This window comes from Mus caroli, unplaced genomic scaffold, assembly GCF_978045245.1.
Source record: "Mus caroli unplaced genomic scaffold, Mus_caroli_1 scaffold_6, whole genome shotgun sequence".
NCBI classification, from domain to species: domain Eukaryota; kingdom Metazoa; phylum Chordata; class Mammalia; order Rodentia; family Muridae; genus Mus; species Mus caroli.
This window is the reverse complement of record NW_028227261.1, coordinates 20070837-20089972: the sequence shown is the minus strand read 5'-3', so window position 1 is coordinate 20089972 and position 19136 is coordinate 20070837. Positions and strand designations below refer to the sequence as shown.

The 19136-nt window shown below is 52.3% G+C and overlaps 1 protein-coding gene across 3 annotated transcripts in view; it reads left to right on the top strand.

Moving 5' to 3' along the window:
- Window positions 1-3087: 3087 nt before the first annotated feature.
- Window positions 3088-19136, top strand: part of Rap1gap (RAP1 GTPase activating protein) — a 63723-nt gene continuing 47674 nt past the window's right edge. The window contains exon 1 of one of the 3 annotated variants that reach the window (XM_029476544.2): window positions 3088-3219. Coding sequence is in view for 1 of the 3 variants with exons in the window: in XM_085838807.1 (XP_085694933.1) it covers window positions 10821-10894 (74 nt within the window). In the remaining 2 variants the exon portion in view is untranslated. Of the gene's footprint in view, window positions 3220-10580; window positions 10895-19136 lie in introns of those variants that run through there. The other 2 variants (XM_029476543.2, XM_085838807.1) reach the window with 2 other exon arrangements.

Sequence of the window (19136 nt, the reverse complement as noted above, 5' to 3'; positions counted from 1 at the left end):
TCCAACCTTCCCTTCCATCCATGCCAGGCTGTGCACCCAGCCCCCCTCATAGGCACGCGTTGCCGCCTCCCCGGGGGCCCTTGCTGGCTCAGAATGGCGCCCTCCAGGACCCACAAGAGATTATAAACCTCTCATTGACGAGGCTTTCTATACAGAGGAAAAGGCTGTAATTGAAAGTCTCCTTGGTTCTAAAGAAGCAGACTTGGGACAGAAACGCCTTCGTTCTTTACCAGTGTCAGGCATGTTCAGTCCCCCCCCCCCCCCCCCCCGTGCACATAAGCACCATGGCCCTTGAGCTTAAAACCCATGGGTCCAGGTCATGGAAGGACAAAAGCCCATGGCAGTGCAGTCGAGCTTTTAGTTTGGGGTGGGTTTTTTTGTTTTGTTTTTGTCTTTTGAAACGCTATCAATCTGTGCCTGAAGGATGGCTTTGAGATCTCTTTCCTCTACTTCCTAGGTGCTGAGATCTGATGACAGGTCATGCCTGGTTTGTGTGGTGATGGGGAGTGAGCCTAAGGTCTACCAACTAGCTCTGTCCTCACTCAGTACTGAACACCAAACCCCAGACCTTGCACGTGCCAGCCAAGTGCTCTCCCACAGACTACATTTTAGGTCCTGGTTGGTTGTTTGTTTTTTAAGCTGGATGTGGCCAGGCAGTGGTGGCACATGCCTTTAATCCCAGCACCCAGGAGAGGCCGAGGCAGGCAGATTTCTGAGTTTGAGGCCAACCTGGTCTACAGAGTGAGTTCCAGGACAGCCAGGGCTACACAGAGAAACCCTGTCTCAGAAAACCAAAATAGATAGATGGATGGATGGATGGATGGACGGACAGACAGACAGACAGACAGACAGACAGACAGATAGATAGATAGATAGATAGATAGATAGATAAAAATAAAAGCTGGACATGGTGGCTCGTACATTTATTTCCAGCATTCAAGAGGAAGAGGCAGATGAGTCTGAGTTCAAGACCAACCTGGTTGGTCTACATAAAGAATTCCGAGTGGCTCAGACAGGCTTTGAACTTGGTATCTTCCTACCTACAAGGGAGCTAGGATTTTAGGTCTGAACCATCAGATCCAGCTCCCCAGCGTATTTCTACACCACCACTGCCTCTGTCTGCCTCTCCTGTGGGCCCGGATGGGACACTTCAGTCTAATCAGCAGCCTGGAGCAGGCTGTTATCCATCCGTCTGTCTCAGGGCCTTTTGTCAGGCCCCAGGTACTAAGCCACTTATCACATGGCTGGGTGGGAAGTAGCTTCTGTTGGGAAAGAGTTGGGGAAGCAGAAAGAGGCACGGGAACTGTCCTTGAAACTGAATTCACAGGCTGGAGAGATGGCTCAGCGGTTGAGAACACTGACTGCTCTACTGAAGGTTCTGAGTTCGAATCTCAGCAACCACATGGTGGCTCACAACCATCTGTAATGAGATCTGCCACCCTCTTCTGGGGTGCCTGAAAACAGCTACAGTGTACTTACTTGCATATAATAAACCTTTTTTTTTGGGGGGGGGTTCGAGACAGGGTTTCTCTGTGTAGCCCTGGCTGTCCTGCCTTTTTTTTTTTTTTTTAACTGAACTCAAGGTTCTGCCCCACTATGTACTAAAAGCCAAAGGATGCCCAGGAGAACCCTGGGATTTGGACTTCTGGTTTGGGTGAAGCTAGTCTATCACGTTCTAAGCAGGAGGTAGATGTTTGTTTGTCGTTTTCAGTTAGGACTTCCACCAAGCATTGCCAAGAACCAAGGTTCCACAGATCAACCCTGCCAGAGACAGCTGCCATGCCCATGCCACAGGGTCCTAACGCCACCATCCCTGAGAGGGCTCTGGACAGCTTCTGTTTCCTCCTTTTATAATTTTGGTTCCTCGAGTGTTTCTCTGTAAAAAGTCAAAGGACCCATGAGGGTGTTCTCCAGGAGCCTCCTTGGTGCCACAGCTAGCTGTAGTATCCATATTGTCCAGGACTACCTCACCAGCAGCACTGACGCTGGATGAACCCAGGCTCCAGGTGTTCTGCAGTCTTTCTGTTCTTACGTGGTTCTAACCCGGGGCCTCTGCCCCACCCACACTGCCCGGAGAGCTTGCTAGGGGAGAGCATACCCACTGCTCAGCCTTTCCCTATAGGGGAGGATGGCATGAGGGATTTCCTCTAATATCCTTTGAGGTAAGTGGGGGTCTGAAATCTGGCCAAGTCCTGCAAGCAGCTGGTGTAAGGGTTGCCAAAGACCCAAATCATTTCCTTAATGAGATGCAGTTCCCCGGGCTCAGGAAATCAGAGTGGGAGCAGAGGGTGCTCAGGGAACTTTAAATTTATGATTTGAGTTGTTTCTCCCAAGTCCTACCTTGACCTTGGACAACCCCAAGTATAACGGGACGGAAAGGATGGAAGCTCTCTCTTGTAGCCTCAGTTTCCCAGGTTAGAACAAACCCAGAGATAGTGAAGGTCTGCTCTGATGTTCAGTGGCTTGGTCAGGACCTCCCAGGAAGGCTCTGGCACAGGTCTTCTTGACCTATGCAGACAGCCCCTGTCCCTGTGGCCTCAGGGAGAGGGATATGAAGGAGCCTTGCATTCTGTTGGCCATCAGTAGTGAGAGTTGGTGGACAAACCCAAGAGGCCAGGCTGCTAGCTTGCTAGGTGACCTTGGGCAAGTCTTTTCTTCCTGGGCCCTCCAGAGTCACTAGATACAGGGTTTGCTCTAGGTCCAATTGATACCGTTCCTCCTCTCCTGTAGTCTGGGGCAGGGAAGGGAAGGGAGAAGCAGGGAGCCATTAACTGGGTCTCTCCCGGTTCCAAGGCCAGTGCCGCCCTATAAGAGTGCCCCCCCCCAGCCCCCACCTCACAACTCTCCACTTGCCCCACTTGGGCCAGAAGTTGTCCTTCACAGCCTATGCTGCCGGCTAGAGCCACCAGCACTGTCACTGCCTGGCTGTGCAACCCTAAGCTCGTCCCTGTGCCTCTCTGGGCCTTAGTTTCCCTACCTGTTAGCTAGGGGCGCGTGGCAGGGGTGGCCTCCCTGCCGCTCCCGCGCCTGGGGCTCAGGCTCCGCAGTGAGGGGGGAGCGGCGCCGGGAAGGAGCGCTCGGCGGTCACGTGACGTTCCCCCTCCCCGAACTGCGGCGGCGGTGGCGGCGGCGGCGGCGGAGAGCGAGTCCCGGCAGAGCTGCAGCAGCAGCCGCGGGCACCGGAGTGCCAAGCCCAGGACAACCCGGCCCAGGCCTGCGGTGAGTGCCAGCTCTGTGCATGGGATCCCGGCAGGGAGGGGCGCGGCCAGGCTAGATGGCGGCGCAGCGGGGCGGGAGACCCGGCGGGCACCAGCCATGCCACGGGGAGGGCTCGTGTTCCACCCTTAGGTGCCCCGAGTCCTAGGCTCCGTCACCCCTGTTATCCTCTGGAGGGGACTGAGGAGCATTGGGCGCGCTGGGGAGAGGTCAGCCCGGAATCCCCAAGGGAAGATACTCAGCTCCTTTAAGCAGGGAAGTGGGGGTCCTTTGGCCATCGCCCTGAGCCGTGCCGCTAGGGCCTTGATGTCCTTGCATCTCCAGGTACAGAACGCATCCCTGCCCATCCCGACCCACAGTGGAGCTGGGCACTGGCGTCACGCAGTCCCTGTTGCCACCCCTGGCTCTGTTGGATCTCAGGGCTGGTGCCAAATCCTCTAGCAGTCACCACTGTGCCCTGCAGGCCCTTTGGGAGCCTTGCTGGTTTGCCAGCTTGGTGGAGAAACCTTGCCCCCGGCCCGTGTGTGTGTGTGTGTGTGTGTGTGTGTGTGTGTGTGTGTGTGTGTCCCTGTATCTATCTCTCTCCGATGCTTGACCTTGTGGGTGACTGTCACAGCACAGGCCAGAGACCTGAGATGGGGTTAGGAAAAGACATCCCACTGCATCCTCACATGGTATATTGGCATCTGTCCCTGTCCTTCAGTCCCCTCCCTGCCAAAGTCAGAGGGCCAGGCACCTAACGGCTGCAGGAAAGGTAGGAAGAAGACAAATCCTGTCAGGTATGAAGCAGAAGGAAGCCAAGAGGAAGTGGGGGTGAGATAATACCTCCTCCTCTCCAAGGGAGCCAACGGAATGTAGGGTACCCCACCAATACAGGACCTTACCTCTTCTTCCTAGGGACATCCAAGGGATGGGATTGCTCTGACAAGTGTCTAGATAAGCTCAGAACCCTGGGGACAGCAGGACTAAGTACAGGACTAAGTAATGTTCATGCCCCTGCCTCATGGGTTTCCCCGGTGGGACCTCAGCCTGACTCCAGGGCCCCCAGGCAGTGGAAGGATCTGGACAAGGAGTGGATATGCCTTTCAGCCTGAAGGAGATTCCAGGGTGATGATCAACCTGCAGTGAGAACACCTGCCCTGTCCTTAGACACCCCTGACCCAGACAAGGAAACTGAGGCCTGACCAGGCTAAGTAGATTTTTTTTAATTATTTTTTACTTTTTATTTATTTTTTTATTTTATTTTATTATTATTATTTTTTTTTTCGAGAAAGGGTTTCTCTGTGTAGCCCTGGCTGTCCTGGAACTCGATCTGTAGACCAGGCAGGCCTCGAACTCAGAAATCCACCTGCCTCTGCCTCCCAAGTGCTGGGATTAAAGGCGTGCGCCACCATTGCCAGGCAAGGCTAAGTAAATTGTATGTGACCTCTGGGTTACCTGGTGTTGTGAAACAATCAGATTTTTTTTTTTTTTTTTTTTTGGACTATGTAGCCCTGGATAGCCCAGAACATAACATGGCTCTTGGGTGCTAGGAATAAAAAGTACAAGCCAACATACCTGGCTACAGTCAGAAGTCTCCTGATCCAGAGTGGAGATGTTGCAGGTGGAGGGTTCACCCTAGGCCTTTTCCTACCTGTGTGTGGGGGAGGGGACTTGCCTCTGAATGGAGAAGGTCTTCCCGTTGGCTTTTTATGTCCCCTACCCAGGCTTCTTGCCAGCTCATTACTTCATTTGAGGAAAGAAAAAAAAAAGCCTACCCTCCCCTTCTCCCCAAGATATTTGCCTGGCACCCTCTCAGGAGCCCTCTTTGCCTTGCTAACCATTATCCAGCGCAGGTGACAGAAGGGTCCTTTCTCTGGGCTGTTGGGGTGCAACAGGGCTCCTCTTTATCTTGAAGTGCTTTTCTCCTGGGACCTCAGGGAACATGTCCCAGCCCCACAGCAGGGTCTGCACAGGGAGAAGGTGAGGGAGGGAGTCGGGAAAGCCTTGCCTTCTGCTCCGCTCCTGCACCTACCATGCTGTCCTGTTTGAGAACAGAGAGCCCCTTCAAGGACTCCTGAGGACTCCTGTCTTCTATGCCACCTGTGTGTCTTCAAGGCCTTTGTTCCAGCTGTCAGAGACTGTCAGCAGCCACACATGATAGGCAAACAACCATGACCCCCTGCTGCACAGCCAGACACCAACACAAACATGGCTTGACTCACAAGTACCCTGAGACCCAGACTCAGGAACAGCCGTTCTCTACCCTGTCTGACCCCACCCACAAGAGAATATGCCACCTCTGTGGCTGACAGGAAGAGCTTCTTGAAATCTTCATGGGGATGGAGGGGGGGGGGGGCGGTGGCTTTTCTACCTCAGTGGCCTCCAGTGTGCTGGCAGGAGACATGAACATGCAGAGAACACGTGGAGGCCCCGTGCCCTTAAAAATGAACCTGGCAGACATGCTCAGGCACCCACGTGGATACACGCTTGCATGTGTGCCTGGTATCAGCCTCCTAGGCGTGGGATGTAACCGCCTCATCACCCTTGGGGGGCAGCAGAACCTCCTTCCCCAGCAAACCTGAACCTTATTCCCTCTTTTGGCTTCCTATGAACCCAGCTAGGGATGGGAAAGCAGTCTTTGAATCTGCCTTGTGTTTTTCCCTTCCTCTCCCGTTCCTGTTCCTGCTCCTACCCTACACTTACCCAAAGGGCTGTTTGAGATTCTCTCCTTTCATCTGGCCCCCGAGAGAACCGTTCCTCAGATCTCTCCTGAGACCACAGGGCCCCAGTACAGGCTTGGAACAGCCCCAGCCCCAGCTTCCCTTTTGTCCGCTGCCTTGACAGGAGCCTGACCACGTTCTGTTTTCTATTCTGCCCTCCCAGCAGGGCTGGGGACCAGCTCGTGTGAATACAGGAGGATCCTTGGCGATCCACTGCCTTTTCCCAGGACAGAGCTATTGCTAGGCTGGGCCCTGGTACCCTGACTATGCCCCTTAGTGGCTAGCATCACTGGGAAACTGTTGCTGACTGAGCTGTTTGGGTAGACTGAGGTGAGGCCTCCTGGGCAGGTGGATGGCAGGGTGGGGACAATAAGGGACTCTGAGTTCCATCACACTCACTTGTTCCCCGACCCCAGACAGCTTAAGAGGGCTGATCCTCAGACCAAGCTTGGCCCTTCCTCTAGCCGGGTGTGCAGCCAGGCAAATCATTTTTCCTCTCTGGGCTCAGCTCCAATTCTGGGAAGCAGCTTGGCCCAGCTCGGTAGTGAGGAGGGTCAGAGGTGTGAAGAAGTAGCCCCTGGCCAATGAGAAAGGGAAATTGGGCTCAGCCGAGCAGTGTGACCACTGAGAGTTCCTAGCTGGTGGCTTTCTATAGGTTAGAAGGGCTAGGCTAGGCTACCATAGGCTATGCTAGGCTAGCCAAAGCGTTACCAGGTTTTGGACTTTCAGGGGTAGCCATCCTGGAATCAGCCTAAGGAAGAGAGAGACCCAAGGGCAGGAGGCTGCAGTTGTAGTGCCCGTTTGTAGCGTTCGTGTTCTTAGCCTTCAAGACAGGCTCTAATTTTAGGGCTGAGGACTGACACTTGGCAAAGCAGGTGATTGAAGAAAAAAATCGGTAAGGAGAGGAATCTGAGAGGCGCCGGTAGGGAGGCAGCCCTGAAACAGAGCAGGGCGAATCTGACTGAGACGTCAGCCATTCACATAGGCAGATAGGAAAGCAGGCATCTTTCTACATAGTGCCTACTGTGTGCCAGCACTGGGTAGAGGCCCTGCCACCCGCTAAGCAAGCACTCCATGACCATCACACAGACCAGCAGAACTAGGGACAGAGGTGAGCTAGGTGTGGCCGTCGCCGTGGTGTGTGTTACTGGGGTTGTGCCTGCTCTGTCTGCCAACATGAGGCCACCCTCCTGTCAGGCTGAACAGACCTGAGCTTGCGCTTTGACTCTCCTTGGTTGACCAGTTGCATGGTCTGGCCTTTCTCCTTCATCATTTTGAGGTTGCATTTCTTTATCTGCAAAGCAGGAACTGTGGATTTTTTTTATTTTGTTTTTCTTTGTTCTTTAAGTATTAAAAAGATGAACATAGGGCCTGGAGAGGTGGCTCAGCGGTTAAGAGCACTGACTACTCTTCCAGAGGTCCCGAGTTCAATTCCCAGCAACCACATGGTGGCTCACAACCATCTGTATTGAGATTGGATGCCCTCTTCAGGTGTGTCTGAAGACAGCAACAGTGTACTCATACATAAAATAAATCTTAAAAAAAGAAAAAGATTACTATGGGGGACTCTGGAGAGATGGCCCAGTGGTTAAGAGCACTGGCTGTTCTCCTGGAGGACACAGGTTCAATTCCCAGCACCCACATGGCAGCTCACAACTCCTGGTCTCACAACACTCTTGTACAGATAGATATACATGCAGTCAAAACACCAATGTACATAAAATAAAAGTAAATAGAAAAACCAAAAAAAAAAAAAAATTAACATAGGTGGTATTATACAGCTTTAACAGCAGCACTTGTAAAACCAAGATAAGTGGATCTCTGGGAGTTCAAGGCCAGCATGGTCTACTTAGCAAGTTCAAGCCCAGCCATAAGTATATATATATATATATATATATATATATATATATATATATGTGTGTGTGTGTGTGTGTGTGTGTGTGTGTGTATGTGTGTGTGTATATATATATATATATATAGAGAGAGAGAGAGAGAGAGAGAGAGAAAGAGAGAGAGAGAGAGAGAGAGAGAGAAAGAGAAAGAGAGAGAGAGAGAGAGAGAGAGAGAGAGAGAGAGACCATATCCAAAACCAAAAGCCCAATAAATAAAGACCCGGGATAAGAGTTATAAAGAGTCCAAATCCAAATAAAGCAGGAGTGGTAGGTAGCAAGCACTTTGGGATGGAAAGTCAAGGGGATCTTGAGTTCAAGGCCATGTGGAGATCATGTCTAAAACAATGAAAAATGCTGGACTTGGGGGCTGGTGAGATGGCTCAGTGGTTAAGAGCGCCGACTGCTCTTCTAAAGGTCCTGAGTTCAAATCCCAGCAACCACATGGTGGCTCACAACCATCCGTAACGAAATCTGATGCCCTCTTCTGGAGTGTCTGAAGACAGCTACAGTGTACTTACATATAATAAACAAACAAACAAACAAACAAATATTTAAAAAGAAAAAAAAAGAAAAATGCTGGACCTGGGGAAGCAGCGAAGGTTCATGACTTATCTAGGATACAGAATGAGTTAAAGGGCAGCCTGGGCAACTTAGTGAGACCCTGTCTCAAAAGAAGAAGCAAGGCTGGTCAGTAGCTCATGTACAGGGCTCAGCCACTGGACCTGCAGATGAAAGGCTACCACAAGCCAAAGAATCCAGTGCTGATCTCTGCTGTGTGACTCTGGACAAGCCATCGACCCTTTTAAACTCAGAGTTCTCCACAAAGCAGGTGTGTGGGGCTCCTGTCTGCTGTCCTCTGGGGAGCATCGTGAGGACGGAGGCGCAGTCACTGGGAACCGCTTTGATTAGTAGCTCAGGAAAACGGAAATCTACAGAGGATAAGCAAACACCAGGGAAACCTGGAGAGAAATCCTTTTTAAGAACTGCAGAATATTACCAGGCAGTGGTGGCTCATGTCTTTAATCTCAGCATTTGGGAGGCACAGCAGGCAAATCTCTGAGTTCGGGGCCTGGTTGGCCTACTTAGTGAATTCCAGGGCAGCCAGGGCTACACAGAGAAACCCTGTCCCAGAAATAACTTGGGCGGTGGTGGTGCTCACTTTTAATCCCAGAAGCAGAGGCAGGCAAATCTGTGAGTTCGAGACCAGCATGGTCTACAGAGTGAATTCCAGGACAGCCAGAGATACATACAGAGACGTTGTCTTGAAAAACAAACAAACAAACAAACACAACAACAACAACAAATAAAAACAAATAAACTACCACTTCAATGTATTATTTATTTTCCTGCCTTCTCCTCTTTTTAAAAAGGCATTTATTTATTAGCTTATTTATGTGTCTATGTGCATAGCACAATATGGAGATCCAAGGACAGTCAGTTCCTTCCCTCCACCATGTGGGTCCCAGGAATCAAACTCAGGTAGTCAGTCTTGGCAGCAAGCACCTTTAACCCTCTGAGCCATATCACCTACCCCTTTACCTTTTATTAAGTTCTCACTATGTACCCTAGGCTGGTCTTGAACTCATGGTAATCTCTCAGTCTCCCAAGTGCAAGGGATTTCAGGCATGCATCACCACACCCAGCCCAAAGTTTATAGGTTTTCTTTTTAAAAGATTTATTTGTTTGTTTTATGTATATGAGTATACTGTTGCTCTCTTCAGACACACCAGAAGAGGGCATTGGATCCCATTAAAGATGGTTGTGAGCCACCATGTGGTTTCTGTGAATTGAACTCAGGACTCTTAACCACTGTGCCATCTTTTTTCTTTCTTTCTCTCTTTCTCTTTCTCTCTCTCTCTCTCTCTCTCTCTCTCTCTCTCTCTCTCTCTCTCTCTCTCTCTCCCTCCCTCCCTCCCTCCCTCCCTCCCTCCCTCCCTCCCTTCCTTCCTTCCTTCCTTTCTTCCTTTTAGCTTCCCTTCAGGGTTAGGGAGTAGCGGGATCCTCTTTTTATCCTCCCATGACATCACATTTTCAAGGCAATTGGCAATTGAGGAGTGAGGGGCCTGGCACATAGTGGGTATTGGTACATGATAACATGGATGTCAGAGAGGGGTAAAGGCTACACTGAGGCCAACTTGGGGACATTTGGCTTCAGGGAAGGATGACGCAATGACCTGGTTTATTAATGGCTTGAGGACTCTGCATTACCCCAAAGTCACAAAGGAACCCACTGGGCATTGTACACATAGCCTCTGGTTACACGGCCAGACTCGGTAGGCAGGGGACAAGGAGCAGCCTGGCACAGGTACAAGGTACAGCTCTCTGCCTAACTGTGCTGGGCTCCTGCTGCCCAATGCCTTTCTCCCTGGACCTCATCTTCCTATGTTCAGATCAAAGAGCTGCTGGGCTCCCTGGAACAGGTGAGGGGGTCAACTTAGAGTTGCAGGAAGCAAGACTGTCACCTACACAGAAAGTCCATACCTCGTCCCCTGCCTCTGCCTTACTGTGTGGGGGCAGCAGGATAGGCTCTGACCCTGCTGATGGATCTGTGACTGCTGCATGGCTCCAGGGACTGATAATGGCTATGCAGCGTGAGCCTCGGGGGAGTTACTCCTGCAGGTGTTTCTGTAACTGCCTGTTCCTCGGGCACCCCTGGGAATTTGGAGCTGTTGGCAAGGTGCCCAGGGACGACGGGTGGAGATCAGGCACCTGTGCCACCTCCTAATGCCCATGGGAGCCACACATTTGCAGAGGGAAGGAAAACGGAGGCCAGACAGTGGGGTTCAGCCCTCTGTCCCTCTCCTGATATCTGACTTGAATCTCTGAGAGACAGATGCCCTCGTCCAGAGTCCCCTCCTCGGGCAGATGGAGGTGGTTAATGGAGGCTGACCTTGGGAGTGTCCCTTGCCTGGCTGCATAAGACCAGAACTTGGAGGACATTTCTGACTTCATCATCTCAGAGTGGGCCAAACCCCTGACCTCAGGGGGTTGCCGGAATGAGACGGTGTTGATGATTGCAAGCTTTGCGCCCTGCCACCATGTCGTCTCTGACCTTGGGAATCAGGAGTGGCCACACACTCTCAGGTAGACTGCTGCGGGCCCTTGGGCCAGCCTTATGAAGTCACAGGGCTACAGCTGGGGATGAGTGGGCCTTAACCTTGCCCATTCACACCGGCCTCCCACCTTGTAGCCTGTCTCTGATCTCTAAATACCACAGAGAGCAAAACTGGGCAGGACCCTGAGGGCTGAGATCTCATCCCTGCCACTAGACTTCCAGCAGGAAAGGTGTAGGTAGTTAATGTCCCTAAGGTCAGAGAATCCTGGGGCTTGCCCCTACCCTACTACCCCCAAAATACGCAGTCCTTACCAGTAGGATTCTGGGAGAATATGCTGAATATGAGCTGAGCGGTAGAACCCCGGAGGGGCGTTAATTGAGTTCTTACAATGTGCTGTGTACTGTGATGAGTGTTTCCCGTGGACCCATCCCCTTGACTTCTCAGCAACTGTCATTATCAGCCATAGGGGCTTAGAGAGGTCGAGCAACCTCTGGAGGTCGCTCAGTGGACTGAGATTGTAATTAGGGCTCTGTTGGCCTTTGTTAATCACTGTGGTGTACAAAGTAAGACAGCGAGGGAAAGGGTACCATTGAGAGAGGTGGGATATTCCCAACTGCTCTAAGAAGCTTGCTCTGGCCATGGGGATAGGGATGGAGGTGGGGTCAGGGGCAGGGTGAGGGCTAGGCTACCCCCAGGGCAGGGGCCTTGCTCTCAGTTCTGTCCATTGTCAGTGACAACATGGCAAAAGTGGATGTCCCATGACAGTGAGGAAGGAGGGCCTCACTGGCCACCCAAGAGCCTTCCCTGATTCTTGCCCTGTATCACGTGTGCCTCTTGGAACCAAGCCTGTGTTAGTGTGGGATATATCATACCCATAGCACAGGACGCCTAATCTTGAGTGGCCCAGTGTGTTCAGAGACGGATGGACCCAGAAGCAAGGTCCTGTGCACACTCCCCCAAGGTCCCTCCCTCACCTCTCTGAACCCTCACTGAGATGGGACAGCAGCTGCCATACGAGTCACTGCCTCACAGGGTCTAAGGGGGCCACCCAGACATGAAGTCCCTGGTGACTCACTCCTTCTCAGGGAGGCCATCACCGACATGGGCTTCTCTCCAGATCTTAGGCTGAGGACATTTTTGTATTCCAGGTGAGAGGATCCTGCAGACAAAGGGGCAGGGTAGTCAGAGGGAACCCCTTACTCCCTACCCCATTCCAGCCTGGGGTGCTGGGCCCCAGGGATAGTCGGTGGGAGATGAGGCTGGGTGCTTCAGGGCCTCACCTCTGCCCCTACCCAAGAGGCATCTCTGCCTGCCATGCCCATGGGGCTGTGCTACCTTGGAAACCAGAATAAGACAGGCCTTTGGAGAGCCCTCGTTATAGGCAGAGAAAGAGGCCCAGAGGAGGGATGACACCTATCCCGAAGTTACTCTGTGGGCCAGCGTGGGGCTTAGCTCAGGACCTGGGTTTCCTGGGACATCTGACGGTTACACCAGGGCATGTCCAGTAACCATATTTAAGACCCATCTCAGTTTCTGCAGACTTGACCTTTTGTTTTTAAAAGGGACTCATCATGTTGCTTAAGGTGGTTTCACACTCACAGCAATTCTCCTGTCTCAGCCTCTCAAGTGCTGAGGTTGTATGCACTAGCCATACATTTATGCTTTGGTTTTATTTTATTCAAGGTTTTGTTTGTTTGTTTGTTTGTTTTTTTCCGAAACAGGGTTTCTCTGTAGCCCTGGCTGTCCTGAAACTCCCTTTGTAGACCAGGCTGGCCTCGAACTCAGAAATCCGCCTGCTTCTGCGTCCCGAGTGCTGGGATTAAAGGTGTGGGCCACCACGCCCGGTTTAAGATTTATTTTTATTTATTTAATGTATATGAGTACTCTATCTACATGTAAACCTGCATGCCAGAAGAGGGCATCAGATCCCATTACAGATGGCTGTGAGCTGCCATGTGGTTGCTGGGAATTGAACCCAGGACCTTGGGAAGAGCAGGCAGTGCTCTTAACAGCTGAGCCATGTCTCCAGCCCTTTGTTTTTGTTTTTGAGACAGGATCTTGCTATATAGCCCAGACTGGCCTAGGAGTTACAATCCCCCGGCCTCAGCTCCTTAAGTGCTGGGATTATAGGTGTGCATAACATGCCTGACTGTGAATCCCTATTTACGGTGCCCCCTGTGTTAGGCTCGAGCACGTTTGAGTTCTAAAAACACTCCTGTGAGATAAGAACAGCTACCGCCACCACACACCATCACCTGTCACAAATCCTGGGCTCTGAAAAGTCAGCAGCCAGGAAGAGCAGAGCAGGGGATTCAAACACAGGCCCGACAGAGTCCAAGCTCATACCGGCACAAGACCATGTGTGTTCTGATGGGGATAAAACTTCCTTCCCCTTCTTTCTGTTCATAGCTGGCCTAGGACATCATTATGAGCCCCTATCTCAAGGGAGGCTGAGAGTCAGGCTGCGAGGTGCAGGATCTCCAGATACCCCTCCACTCTCTGCCTCACTCATAATGGCTGCCTCTCTCCTGTTATTAAGTCAGCCATAGACTACCTTTGAGTGTTCGTGGTGTACCTGACCTCCCCTTGAGAGAAGTGGGGCAGGACCCAGCGGGTGTGCCTGCTGCTATTGGTATAAATAACGACCCCATGCAAGCTCTTGATGGCACCGGGCATCGCTGCTTCCCTGCATCAGCCTCCAGTCATGTGAGCCAGGCCCCTGCTCAGTGTGGCTCTTGCATCTGTGTTCCTACCCACAGTGGACCCTGCCTTGCCCTGTGTCCAGGCTTTGTGTCCAGGCTGTGTGGTTGTGCTTAAAGAACTGTGTCTGGACGGCAGGTGCCTACCAATCAGCATGTATCTATTAAGCACCTACTGTGTGTCTTTCAAGGCTAAAGCTTGACCAAATATAGAAACCCTGTTCCTTGTGAGGAGTGTGGGGCTCCAGCCCCATTCTCTCCAGCCTGTGAGGATCGGAGCAGAATAGCTACTTTCTTTTGGAAGGCAGAGTGAATGCATCATGGAGTGTATGTAGCCATTTATACCCCGACTCTCAGGCAGGCCCTTCAGCCCCCTGGAGCCTGGGTTTCCTGGCCTGTGGAATGGGAACAGCCGTTTGACCTAATTAACTCGATGGCAAGATATGTGCTTGGCACAGAGCCACGGTAGTGGGTAGCTACTGTTGTTCTGGGCTGGAGCGTGAATGATGGGAGTGAGGTTTTGAGGAGCACACAGGGGAGTCTTCGCCAGCCTCAGTTTCCCCATCAGCCATGACAGATACACTATTCTTACATGATCTAGCTCCTGGGCCTATTATGAAGATCACAGAGGCTACAGGATGCGTAGGTGAAGCTCAGCAATCCTCTCAGAGGAGCGAAGGGTGGAAGGAACAAGGTAGGCGGCAAAGCAGGTGCCACCATTGTGGCGTGCAGGTGTGCCATTGTGGCCTAGAGAGGCACAGTCTATTGGGAAGGGCGAGGGGAGGCTGTGGGGCCGCCTCCACACCAGGGAAGGAGGGAGGGAGTGTGGCACAACGGGGTTTGAGGCGCTGTTTCTGGAGGCTCAGGGTCCCCACCCTGGGAGAGCCTGGGGGGGGGGGGGGCGTTGGCTGGGGTTGGGGCGCTGTCCCTGGTCCTGGAAAGCTGCCTGCGCTAGACTGCAATTCCACCAATGGCCAAATGAGGGCGCCAGGGACCGCCTCTGACTCCTAAGCTGCGTTCGGCAACTTCTAAAGGCAGTCAGTCTTCATTTCCAGATTTAACACTCCTAGATAATAAGCCTGCCCAGCTCATTTCAAAAGCCAATGACATTTCACCACAAGGGAACCAAACAGTGCCCCACTTTGGGTGAATGCCCTGGCACGACCACACCGCAAGAGTCACAGAAGAAACCAAACCCTTGGTATTTCTGACAGAGACACTTTTCCATTAACAGTAGAAAAATCTTACCATGCACCTGACCTCCAGCTCAGGATGTCTCCAGGAATTGAACCTCAGAAAATTTCATTATGGATTAAAGCCACATCAAAAAGAGACTCACGGGACTGGGGCTTTTAGCTCAGTGGTAGGCCGATTGCCTGGCTTGTTCAAGGTCTTGGGTTCCACCCAACTCCAGCATTGCAGCAAAACACGAAAAATCACAGATCAATACTGATGTATGAAGTACTTGGGGGCTAGGCCGGCTTAGCAGGCTGTGCCCACGTGCAGGGCGGGGCAGCCTGTGTGAGGGAGCCTGCCTGAGCGAGACTCTCCATGAATAGCTCTTCTGGCTGCCACCCTCTGAATGGCTGTGGTGACTCTCAGTAATTGCTAAATTAAAACCACCCTCTGGTATTTCCCTAATGCTTCCTGGAGGCGGAGTTGTCCTCACTGAGAACCGTAGCCAGGGTGGGGGCTTCGTGTCTCTGAGTCCCAGACTGGCCGGCTGTGTGGAAGGGGAGGCAAGAGTAGGAAGGGGCTTGTCCTGGGAAATAGCAAGTGATTCGCAAACCTGGGTCCGAGATCCAGGTCTCCTGACCCAGGGACCAGGGCTCAGTCAGCTTGCTGCCCCAGCAGGTGTTCTGTGGGTACCTGCCTGAGCTTTGACCCACATCCCTGAAAATGAGCAAGGAAGGATCACTCAGCAAAGATAGTAGAGGAAGGTGCATGGGTCCCTGCTATACCATAGGACAGTGGCCTTGACCTCCCCTCTGCTCTCCTCAGGGGTGCCATGGTTGGCTGCACACATCTCTGACCCACAAAAAGTCATTCTCTACACCTTCTCGTTTCTTCTCCGCCGTTTGCCGGGTGCCACGTAAGGTGGGCGGCCATGGGTATGCGTGGGTCTGTGGTCTTGGGTGCCTCATGGGTGTGCAAACCCAGCCCTAGTCAGTAGCTGAGTACATCTAGATTTAGGACTTGGGTGTGCAAACTACATGTGTGTGTGCACACAAGCTGATGGCGTGGGTGCTGACTTTTATGTGAGCAGGGTTATATGAGACATCTAGGCACAAGTTAGATGTTTATATGTGTGCACTGTGTAATTTGAGATGCTCACAGACCCGGGGTAGCTTGGGTACGGTGTGTCCTCGGGTCCTCCAGAAAGAATCAGGACAGCATATGGACCACAGGCAGCTGATTGGGGAGGGTGTGAGCCGAGCCACACTTCCTTCCCCAGGACCGGGACACACACACACACCCGCCTCCATGTAGGACAACCTGGAACTGGATGGATGTAACTGGGTTAGGATTCGAGTGCGTCCCATGGTGGGTGGAATTCCTTCTCGGCAAGTGTATGTTGCCAGTGTTAGGCCTTTAACCTGGAGAGAAAGAGACCGGTGTGCATGTGTGAGGGAGATTGATTAACACATGAGCAGACCTAAGCCCAGGGAGGAAACAGATTCCAGCCAAGCCACTCAGGAGCTGCCAAGAGCAGGGCGGAGAGCCCAGGCCTGCCATGCCTCTTGCCCAGGGGAACCTGAGCATATCCCTCCATGGGAATGACTTGAGAGAGAAGGAGGTGGTTTGGAGACCCTGGCAAGTGGCATGTGGAGCCCAGCCTGGGGTCTTCCTGGGGCTTGCCCTTCACTCTGTCCTCCAGTTCCCTGCTGGGGGCTGGGAGGGGGGGGGATTGTTATAGGCAGGTGAGCCGGCTGCTCAGGGTTCAGCCTCGGGGTGAGCTTGGGGGAAGGAGCTACTCCCCACCCCTGCTCCTTCCCTTCTTCATCAGGTGCAGAGTCAGGAGGCCTAGAAGAGGAGGTGGCTTCCCAGAAGGAACTGAGCCTGGAGAGCAGGCTCCATTTTCCTTTTGACCCACCCCTCACCCACTAGCCTCACCCCTGGCCCGTGGCTTCCTTTCCTAGGTGAGAGACCAAAGAAAGGGGACTCCTCAAGAGTGCATCAGGGCCAGCCTGCAAGCGCCTACTCTGTGCTGAGTGGGGATAGCGAGCTCCCTGTTGCTGTGGACTGTGGTGGCTGATGTCTTCCTGAGCCTGCTGCAGGACAAGTCCCACATGTTGCTGTCTCTCTGTGTGTTTATCTGGGAGGCAGTTCTGTGTGCTCAAACAGATCACCTCATTCTTTCTTTAATACTACGTTAAAGTTTTATTATTATCTTATGAGTGTGAGTGTTCTGAATATATGTATGTACATATGTATGTATATATATATATATATATATATATATATATATACATATGCATGCATGCATGCATATCATATGCAGCTTGGTACCCATGGAAACCAGAGGAGGTCTTTGTATCTCCTGGAACTGGAGTTACAGATGGTTGTGAGTCACCATGTGGATACTGGGGACAAACCAAGGTCCTCATCCAGTGCTCCGAGCATTTCTCCAGCAGCACCCCCCACCCCACCCCACCCCACACTTGGTCGTCTTTTTGAGATACATGGAGGTGTGTATCACCATGCCTGGTTCTATTATTTTATTTCTTTTTTTTTTTTTTTTTTTTTGGTTTTTTTTCGAGACAAGGTTTCTCTGTGTAGCCTTGGCTGTCCTGGAGCTCACTCTGTAGACCAGGCTGGCCTCGAACTCAGAAATCCGCCTGTCTCTGCCTCCCGAGTGCTGGGATTAAAGGCGTGTGCCACCACACCCGGCTATTTTATTTCTTTATTGTGACAGTGTGTCACACACTATGTAGTAATATTGGCTGGCTTGGAACCGGTTATATAGACCAGGCTGGCCTTGAACCCAGAGAGTTCCACTCCCCTCTGCCTCCCGAGTGCTGGGTTTTCAGGCATGGCTACTACACCTGGTCCATTCTTTCCCATAGCTCTGTGGCTCAGCATCTCTCTCTCTGGGTGGCCAGTTAGCTTCTTTACCAGTAAATTTTTGCTATTCTTTTAGAATGGCAAACTCATCGATCTAGGCAAGCTTCCTCCCAATCATGCTGCAGTGAAGGTTTTACTAGTGTTTTATGATTGACAGTTTAATTAATGTACAGTTAGTTTGAATGATCAGCACCTTCATTACCAGCCCCATTTTGCAGATGGAAAAAGTGAGGTGCAGAAAGATTAAGCACCTTACCCTAGGCCACACAACAGACAGATGAGAGAGCTGGGTTGGAACCCTAGGAGAGCCCACAGGATGTAAGTGCAGGCTTCCCCATCCCTCATCCTTGGCTGTTCATCTTTGGCACCGGTGATGTGATGTGGAGTGAGTTCTCATAGGTGACTGTGCAGGCTAAGAGGGTGTATTTAAGGGTTGCTGGCCTAAGGGGGACTAGGAGTGAGCCAAGGAGTGCCAGCCACATCTGTGGCTGAGAGAGCATGAACTCGCTCCCTGACTGTCCCACCCCCGTCTCTTGCCAACCAGGCAGCTGCAGTTGCACGGAGCTCAGAGGCTAGAGCCCACACTGGGCTCTTTGTCCTTGGTGGGAACCCTGTAGCCCCCATGGCCTGTCTCAAGGGCCCTCTGTCCCAACACCAGGGGGGCCTCCCTGGGGCCAGACCCAGCTGGGAAACTTGGCATATAGGTGGCTTCTTGGCCACCCTGCCAATTGGGCATTCAGAATCCACTCAGGAATTGGGCACCCTCAATGAACCTAAGGAGGCTGAGGCCCGTGCTCAAGGGAGCAGCGCAGTGCAGATAGGACTGGAGTCCTGGGTGGGTGAGCCTAGGGCTAGGCAGCCCCCACCACACACTGCCCAGGCTGAATCCAGGCTCTTCTTGCCCCATCCTGCTCCTACCTGAGAAACCTCTGCTACTTCACAGAAGTTGGAACAAGTTGTCCTCTCCTCAGGGGATGGCTGTGGTGCTCCCAGACTCACTCCTCCCCACTAGCCAGCCCTAGCTGGCCACTCAGTACACAATGGGCTTCTAACACTGCCCTGCGGTGGAGGTCTCTCTTCAGTGGAGCCTGCAGCTGGCCTCCAGCACAACCCACTGAGCCTCCAACCCCATTCTGAGCACCCTGCCACCCTGCCAAGCGGTCCAGAAGGGAGTCAGAAACTAAGGTGGGAGTTCTTAGCAACCTCAAAGGAGCTCTGAACCCTGCAGGGCCCTCCTCGGGCCTCCTCCATTCCTCTGAGCATGGAGCAAAGGGCTGGATAGGAGTGGGGCTGAGGGGCAGCTGGCTCAGTAACTGTCGTGAGCCCTGCCCAGCCCTGTCTGGGAGAAGCAGACTGGAGTCTAGGCCCTTGTCAATCACAGCCATCATTTCCAAAAGATGAAAGAGCCAGCCCTAGCTCAGTTACAGAAAAGCTTCGAAGAATCTTTGCCACCTGGCTTGGTTCCTTCGGTGTTCCGTCCTCCCTCCTCCCTCCTAGCCTGCCCCT